Below are 8683 nucleotides of genomic sequence, written 5' to 3'. Positions count from 1 at the left end.
ATCTCTAAATGTGAGACAGTATAGAAAAGCTCCCCCTTTTAAATTAATAAACTCTGGACTATGCGGAAAGATTTCGATTGTTTAGTCAAGAAAACTTGGTGTACACGTTTTCAAGGTTCCTTTATGTATTGTCTTACAAAGAAATGTAAACTTCTTAAACAAAGGGCAAAACTTTGGTCTACTACGAGATTTGGTAATATCTTTAGACAACTTAGGAATGTGGAAGCTAGATTAAAGATCATAAAAAGTGAGTTAGTTCTCAAGGAGGATTGTTCCCATCTTATTTCTCTTCAGAATAAATTTTTAATGAAACAGGCTAAATTACTTCATTTCCAAGATATTCATTGGAAGGTAAAGGCCAAATCAAATCATATTAAACTTAGTGATGTCAATACTAAGTATTATCACTCGTGCGCCTCTATTAGGAGAAATAGGAATCTTGTTAATTCCATTCAAGACACTCAAGGGGTAGTGGTCACTCATCCGGCAAGGATAGAAGAGTGCTTCACTGACGCTTTTAAACATCGTTTCACTTCAAATTTACGGTGCGTGTTCGATGCTAATAAGGATTTTGACCTTCTAACTGAAATTATCTCAGAAGAAGATAATGCATATTTGTGTAGAGAGGTTACTTATGAGGAGGTTAAAGAAGCCATCTTCGATTTAGCTCCTGATAAAGCTCCTGGGCCGGATGGATATCCACCTTTCTTTTTTTAAAAAATATTGGTCCCTAGTTGGTAATACGGTCTTTAGAGTGATAAAAGCTTTTTTTCATTCAGGAAAAATCCTTAAGGAAATCAATCATACTTTTATCACTTTGATTCCAAAAATAGATAACCCCTCTAATCCTAATCATTTTAGACCAATTAGTTTATGTTCAACTATTTATAAGATCCTTTCCAAAATTTTAGCTAATAGATTGAAAGTTGTGTTGGGTAAAATTATTCATCCCCTTCAAGGAGCATTTGTTCCTAAGAGATTGATTTAAGATAATGTGCTTTTAGTGCATGAAGTCTTTCATTCTTTTAAAAATAAGAAAGGGGCATCAGGATGGTTAGCTATTAAACTAAATATGGAAAAAGCGTATATATGATAGGTTAGAATGGAATTATATATTCACTACTTCAGATAAGCTGGGGTTTTGTGCTCGTTGGGTAGAGTGGTTGAGACAGTGTATCACAACGGTCTCTTTTTCGGTGTTAGTTAATGGTATCCCAGGTGAAACTTTTGTTCCACAAAGAGGCATCCGTCAAGGAGATTCCTTATCTCCTTACATTTTCATTTTATGTGCGGAAATTTTGGCTCGGCAGTTGCAGCATGCTAGTTTGTCTGGGTCTAAATCATTAGGAGTCACTTTAGGACATTCGGGAGTTAAAATTCCGTTAACATTTGCTGATGATACTATAATTTTTGCTAAAGTTTCGGAGGACAGTTGCAATACTATCAAATCTATTCTAGATAAGTATTGTACAATGTCAGGACAATTAGTAAATTTTCATAAATCGGCTTTTCAGTGTACGCAAAATGTTTCTGATAGCTTTTCTGTTAACTTTGCTGACATTCTTCAAATGGACAAATCTTTCTCGTTAGGTAAATATCTGGGGTGTCCCATTATAGATTCAAAATTCACTAATGCTACCTTTGCTGATCTTCAAGAGAAAGTGACGTCCCAGCTGACTAAATAGAAAGCTAACTCCTTGTCTCAAGCAGGAAGAACTATTCTAGTCCAATCTAATTTAGCTACGAAAGCTAACTACCAAATGCAAAGCTTTTCTTTGCCCCCCTCTATTCTTTCCTCCCTTGATAAGTGCTACCGAAATTTTTTTTGGAATAAATCATCAGATGCTAAGTCCCCAAATTTGATAGGGTGGGACAAGGTTTGTAGTCCTAAAAAGTTTGGTGGTTTAGGACTTCGGAAAGCTAAGACTACTAACAATGCACTTCAATTTAAACTTCTATGGAAGATTCTGGATTCTCCGGATAACCTTTGGGTACAATTAGTCAAAACAAAATATTTAAAGAATGACGATTTATTCACTTATAAAGTTAAAGCTAATGTCTCATGGCAATGGAGAAGGCTAATGAGTTTACGCAGTGATTTCAAGAAGGGTTTACGGTGGATAGTTGGGAATGGTGAAAGTATTTCTTTTTGGTTTGATAATTGGATTTTCGATTATGCTCTGGTGGAAAGTTGTATTGTTCCTAGTGGCTCGGAGAATTTAAAAGTTAGTTACTTTATTAGTCAAGAAGGTCTGTGGAATGTCTCGTTACTTGGCAGTTTGTATCAATTGATATTTCCAACTCTATTGCGAAATCTTATCTACCGAGTAATACTTGTAATGACAAAAGGGTGTGGGGTTTTGCTCCTGATGGCAATTACTCAGTCAAGTCTGGTGTGGATCTTCTCCAAGGTTTTAGTCATCAACAAGTTGTCCCTTCGCCTTTTGTTTGGATTTGGAAGTTGAATGTCCCCTCAAAGATTAAGTTTTTCTTGTGGAAATTAGAGTTAAGTCATGTATGTCTTCTGATGGAGCGTGTTTTTTGTAATCACCACTCGGAAGACACAGGCCATCTCTTCTCTAAGTGCCCGTTTATGATTGATGGTTTTGCGGAACTTCAGGTTCATATGAAGTGGCCTACCCCGCCCATAATTGAGGATGGTGTTGCCTTTCATAGTTTTTTATTAAAATTAAAATTCTCCTTCTCGATGTCCCAAGTAGAGTGCATGGCTATTGCGTGGTGGTTTGTGTGGTATGCTCGAAATGGGGTTATTTTCCGGCAGGATTGTTCTACCCCTCTAAAGGTTAGTTTGATGGTCAAAGCGTTTGTGCAAAAGATTACTGTGTCAGGGATTGTGGTTGCGGGTCTGGACTCTGTGGTTTTTCCCCTGTTGGACAGAGGGTAAAGGTGAAAAATAGGGATCAGGTTGTTTGGTCCCCTCCTCCGGTTGGCTATTTTAAAGTAAATTTTGATGGCTCTAAGCTGGCTAGTGGTCAAGTGGCTTTTGGTTTTGTTATTCGAGATTCTGAAGGTACTGTTCGGCTGTGTGGTGCTGGGACTTTAGATGATTCGGACTCTATTTTGGAGGCGGAGGCTAGGGGTCTCCGGGAAGGTATTAGAGGGGCTAGGTCTCTAGGCATTGGCAAGATTATTGTGGAAGGTGACAACTTGGTTGTTATCAACTCTATTAAGCAGATTTGAAAGATTCTGTGGATGATCCAATCTATTATTTTGGATACAGATAAAGATTTGTGTCAGTTTGAGGATGTGCAAATTCGTCATGTTTTTAGGGAAGCAAATGCGGCAGCGGACTGGATGGCGCATCGTGGTTATTTGACGTCCACCACGACTTACTGGTTTGATGTTTCTGATTTATCTTTCGTTGTAATCATCCGCAAGGATGCTTTAGGGTGGCCCAAATCTTGGGATCCTCCCTAGTTCTTTATTTCCATTGTAATATATATATATATATATATATATATATATATATATATATATATATATATATATATATATATATATATATATAATATATATATATATATATATATAATATATATATATATATATATATATAGGGGTAGGATCCGCTGAAAACAACTCTTAATCTGAAAACTGAAAACAAGGTAACTTTTAAGCCCTTTGGGGTAACTTTTAACACTTTTAGGGTAACTTTTGTCAGTTTTAGGGTAACTTTATTATATTTGTAGTTCTATATATTTCAAGGGTAACTTTATTTATTATAAGAGTAACTATTACCACTTTTAGGGTAACTTTTACCATTTTTAGGACAACTTTTTAGATTTTAAGGGTAACTTATTTTAACTTTGATTATAGTTAAACCTATGAAGGATTCGAACCTACATCGTTGTGTCTTACACAATGTTTTGCAATTGAGCTAATAGGTTGTATGAATTTCGCCAAATATATGTTAGTGAGAGGGGTACAAAGAGCTTTAATACAGCAACTAATAACAATTTTTGGAAACTAATAAAACAGAGTATGCTACACCATAATGAACAAGATAAAAATAACAGAGAGAACACCAAAAGTAAAAAGTAGACAATACCACATGAAACGAAAGATTAGGAAAATTAAAATTATCAGTTTTACATCAGAGAAAGCAACAACATCCAAGTAATGTAACCATAAGATTTCATAAACACGCAATATAAAGTTACCCTAAAAGTGCATAAAGTTACCCTTGAAATATATATGAAATTACCCTAAAATTGCTAAAAGTTAGCCTAAAAACGGTAAAAATTATCCTAAAAATATTTAGTCTTATAATAAATAAAGTTATCCTTCAAATATATACAACTACCCTTAATATAATAAAGTTACCCCAAAACTGGCAAAAGTTATCCTAAAAGTGTTAAAAGTTATCCTAAAGGGGTTAAAAGTTACCCTTGTTTTCAGTTTTTAGCCTAAAGATAGTTTTCACGAGATTTCATTCCTATATATATATATATATATATATATATATATATATATATATATATATATATATATATTTTGGTGTCCGCAAATAAGTACATGCACCCAAGTGCATGTAGAGCATGGTGCACCCTTTTTTAAACTACGTCGTTTTACCATTTTTAGAGTTTGTAGTTTTAAAAATTATTGTTATTTGTTTCCTTAAATTTTCCAACTAAAGATTCATTTTTCAAATTTAAATTTAAAAGGTATATGTTCTTTTACCTTAAGTGTAGATGTTCATTTACTATATGTTCTTTTCATTATAACCTTTGTTCTTTTATAAATACAAATTTACACGTTCTTTAATTTTAACTCGTGTGTTCTTTTTTAAAGTAAAAAAATTGTTGAAAAAAGTTTGTGTTCTTTTATATAAATGATATGTTCTTTTTGGGTGCACAATGAGGGGTGAGATAAATAATCATGTTTGGGATAAGAGTTTAAATAAAATTTAAACTTAAAAATTAACTAAAATTGAAATTATTATCAAACATAGCATCTTAATTTAAAGTGCTGAGATTTTCAACTACCTTATCAATTTAGCTCATTTCAAGTATCTTATCAATTTCAGCTTTTATCTCTTAACTTATTTTCCCAAATATAGTCGGCCTTCTCAGCTCTCTCCTCTTTCAACTTTCTGTCACAACGTAATTGAAATTCAAAAACTTCTCTATTGAATTAGCTCACATTTCATCCTCTTCAAACCGTAATTTTTAGGGTTAGGGTTTCGAAATGGATCCCGTTGCTTCGATTATCGACAAATTAAAGTCTTTCGCAAAATCCGGCGAAGATTTCGTCACCGGCTTTTCTCGTCGCCGGCAAAATAAGTTCCGTCAAAGTCCGGTAATTTTTCACACTTTCCCCTCCTTTTTTCGATTTTAGTAATTTTCATGTGTTTTACCTTATTAATAATTCTTCATCCTTAATGGTGGTTTGCTGTCAAATGCTGAATTCTGTCTTATTTTCGGTCAATTATTTATGCTAATGTACAAATGTGCTGCAAGTTTTTTCTTGGATAATGTCGAATTCTGCCATATTTGCTTGCGAAGTATTCTTTGTGCTTAGATTATTGTATTTGTGAAGAAAAAAAGGGATTTTAATGGTGACTTTTACATTATCGTTTTCTGATTGTGAAATGAGCATTTGTTGATTGAAGAAACTTTTAGCTGGCGTTCTCTTTAGTTGGTATGTTGTTGGATGACCAGTTTAAGAACATTTGTTGTTGTAGAAAGTTAAATTTTTGAGGAATGGAGTGTGCCTGTTGATTGAAAGTATTTGTGGTGTGGTGTTTGAAATTTCTTGCAATTGGCAAACGGCATATAAAGTTTTACAAGGAAATTGGGATGTAATTTAGGTTTCCAAGATGCACCTGTAGGATTCTTAGCTCTGAGCATGATCATTTGGACCCATGTCCAGGTATCAATGTGAAGGATAGATGCTTTCATTTGTCAGAAAATGCTTTGGAGATGAAAGGCTTGCTTTGATTGCTTTTCAAAGGATTTGGGGCTCTAGAAGTTTTTGGAATTGATGGGAGAGTAGTGGATATGGAACCTATTGTGAATCGTGCAATTCGTTTAGATTGTTTGCCACCAATTAAGGTTTTTATTAGTGTGCTAATTTACTTTCTACCATGCAACCAATCTTTGATCACTGTCTATGCTTGGGCTTTTGGGATCAGTTGCCATTACTGATCGAAGGATCCATATGATGGTGTTCGTTATCGAAGCCATCTTCATGAGGTTTGTAGAAAGACTTGTAGGAGAGAAGGAAATAGGGGAAGAAACAACAAAAGCTGAAAATCTTCCCAATATGAGAAAATAAACAATATAAATGCAGATGTAGATGTTGAAGTATGAAAATTAAATGAATTGTCAAAAAAAATGTGGCAGATAATAGCTCTTCCTTATGGTTTAGGGCCTTTAGGCTTTGTTATTGTTTGCCACGGATATTATGGCTAAAAAACTATGTTTTCTGGTGACAATTCAGATTATCTATTTGTGGCTTGTATAAACGAAAAAGTCTTTAGATGTCATGACATGTGAGTTGGAGTTTGACAATGTTGCTGCTTTCATAGGTAACAAGCAGTATGATGGGGCTTGACAACTCTTGCCATGATATAATTTTCAGATTGAAATATTGAAGCGTTTGCAGCGAGAAGCATTTGCGGACCTGATGAAACTAAGAGACAGACAGGACAAAGTGGAAAGAATGCTTACAATTGCGAGGACATCGAAAGGGAGTCCGTTTCAAGAAGATAGTACCTATGTAAGGGGTGAAGTTGATGTGATGGGAACTTTGTTCTTAATAGATTATCTTGATCGGGATAGTGTTGATGCAATTAAGAGGGCCGGAATTAGAACGGGAATAAATGCGAGAATCACCTTGGAGACCAAATTCCGTGAAAAAGATGTTCTTGAAGCAGATTTCATTGCTAATCAGAGCGACGTCATAGATTCCGGCAATATTCTTGGAAGTGCTCTCTCTCTTGCTAAAGTAAGTTATACAGCAAATATAACTGACTGGTGCTCGATTATTGCAATTCCCATGGGGGCTAGATGTGGGGATATGTCAATTCTAACCGATTCTTCATTTCAGGTATCTACTAAAACTTCATGACATCTATATTTTTTGTCGTGTGTGGCATAAGCTTAAAGGTTGTGCTTCCAAATTGATATTGACCTTATTTCATTTGACAGGAGAAAGGCCTTACTGATTACTCATCTTTCGGACCACCCTTGTTGCATCAAGATCATGGACGTGCAATTGGTTTAACGGTAAAGAAATCAAATGTTGTTGGTTCTTTAGCTCAGTTTGTTGTTGATCTACCTGGTTCATTTGGGCATTGCTTCAGCACCTTTGGTCAGATTGTCTATCAGCTCCCAAGGAGTACAAAGCTTTCCCTCTTTGGGCTTCACCATGTACCTAGACCAAGACAACAGGCCAATCCTGGATCCTTGGCAATACCTTTTAGCATTTGGCGACACCGTCAGCGTTATGAGGAATCAACGGTAACCTCTTCCCCCACCTCAACATCACATTTCGAGGATCTTCCATCAGTAGGCTCAGTTGCTGTGATGCTCGAATCTGAGCTTGATGAAAGTACTAGAGTTCGAGGGTGGTTACAGATGAGGAATAGCAATCCAATAAATCTTCAGTGGTCAGTTAGCATGTCTGATTTTCCAGAAGATGAGATTGGATGGGGTCTAAGTTTAGGCGGGATAATCCAAGGTCCAAAAAGTTGGGACCATTTTCAGGTTGAGGCATTTCTGAAATACAATGTGGGCAATAAATTAAGTTTACAACCAGCATTTGTGTATCTCATGGACAGGAATAACCAAATTCCAGGTCTAATGTTGCGTTCAACTTGGTCTCTTTGATCACTTTTCTGGCAACTCTTCTTCTGAATAGATCTCCGCCAAGTTGCGCATATTGTAGTTGGTTATAATGCTAATTCCAACATACTCAAGTATATATTTTTTTTTTCACATCAGAGTAGCATACAGTAAATAAGTAAGTGAGTAATAGGTAAACCAAAACCTTAACAAGCAAAACTAGCAGAACAAACTTATGCAACCTAAGGCCCTGAAGGGGGAAAAGACGCGGTATCCAGACGATTACGGCAGCACCAAGAAGCTATCTGTTTAGCCGCTACCACCTCCTCACTTAAGACCTGGAGGACCTGACAGTATGCGAACTGAGCAACAAGTATATTTGAATGATGCATTAATATCGTCGTGATTTTGTATAGCTACCTTGCTTGTGAGAAGTTGGAACAGAGTGTTTCTGCTTCATATCTTGCCTGAGGCCGTTTGCTTCTGATGGTAGTGTTCTAGGTTATACTTTCAAAGGATCATTTCAGAATCATATGTGATCAATTATAATTTTCCGTCGTTAATCCTGGATCCTTAATTTGTAAGACTGACGTTATGAGATATGAAACCTTTATTATTGGACCTAGAAATGTTTGGTAAGAAGAAAAATGATTTATGTAGTCTTAAAGGGTTTTTATAAGAGGCTAGAAGTAGAATCATTAAGCACGAATACCACTAATCGCACGTGTTTTTGTCATAGAGGGGCGAGGCAGCGATACTAGTTATCAGGTCAGAGAAAGGCCTGGCTGGTAAGCTGGAGATCCTTTGGAACGTTGAAGACCAACCCATTACCACACTCTGATAGGTGCCACATCCATACCAATTCGATGTCACAG

At 35.8% G+C, this 8683-nt stretch overlaps 1 protein-coding gene across 2 annotated transcripts; it reads left to right on the top strand.

The window, feature by feature from the left end:
• The first annotated feature begins 5055 nt into the window (after positions 1-5055).
• On the top strand, positions 5056-7961 carry LOC104905619 (uncharacterized). Of its 2 annotated transcripts, none has more exons than XM_010694208.4 (3): positions 5056-5319; positions 6604-7071; positions 7173-7961. In XM_010694208.4, exons 1-3 carry the CDS (start codon positions 5209-5211, stop codon positions 7851-7853), a joined length of 1260 nt encoding a protein of 419 aa, XP_010692510.2. In that variant the 5' UTR covers positions 5056-5208; the 3' UTR covers positions 7854-7961. The 2 variants fall into 2 exon arrangements, with proteins under 2 accessions (XP_010692510.2, XP_010692511.2); XM_010694209.4 differs by having other exon boundaries at positions 5058-5319; positions 6551-7071.
• Positions 7962-8683: the final 722 nt, after the last annotated feature.

The sequence above is a fragment of the Beta vulgaris genome, chromosome 1 (assembly GCF_026745355.1).
Source record: "Beta vulgaris subsp. vulgaris cultivar EL10 chromosome 1, EL10.2, whole genome shotgun sequence".
In the NCBI taxonomy this organism is placed as follows: domain Eukaryota; kingdom Viridiplantae; phylum Streptophyta; class Magnoliopsida; order Caryophyllales; family Amaranthaceae; genus Beta; species Beta vulgaris.
Note: the sequence above shows the minus strand (reverse complement) of the source record. Positions and strands in the feature narration are given on the sequence as shown.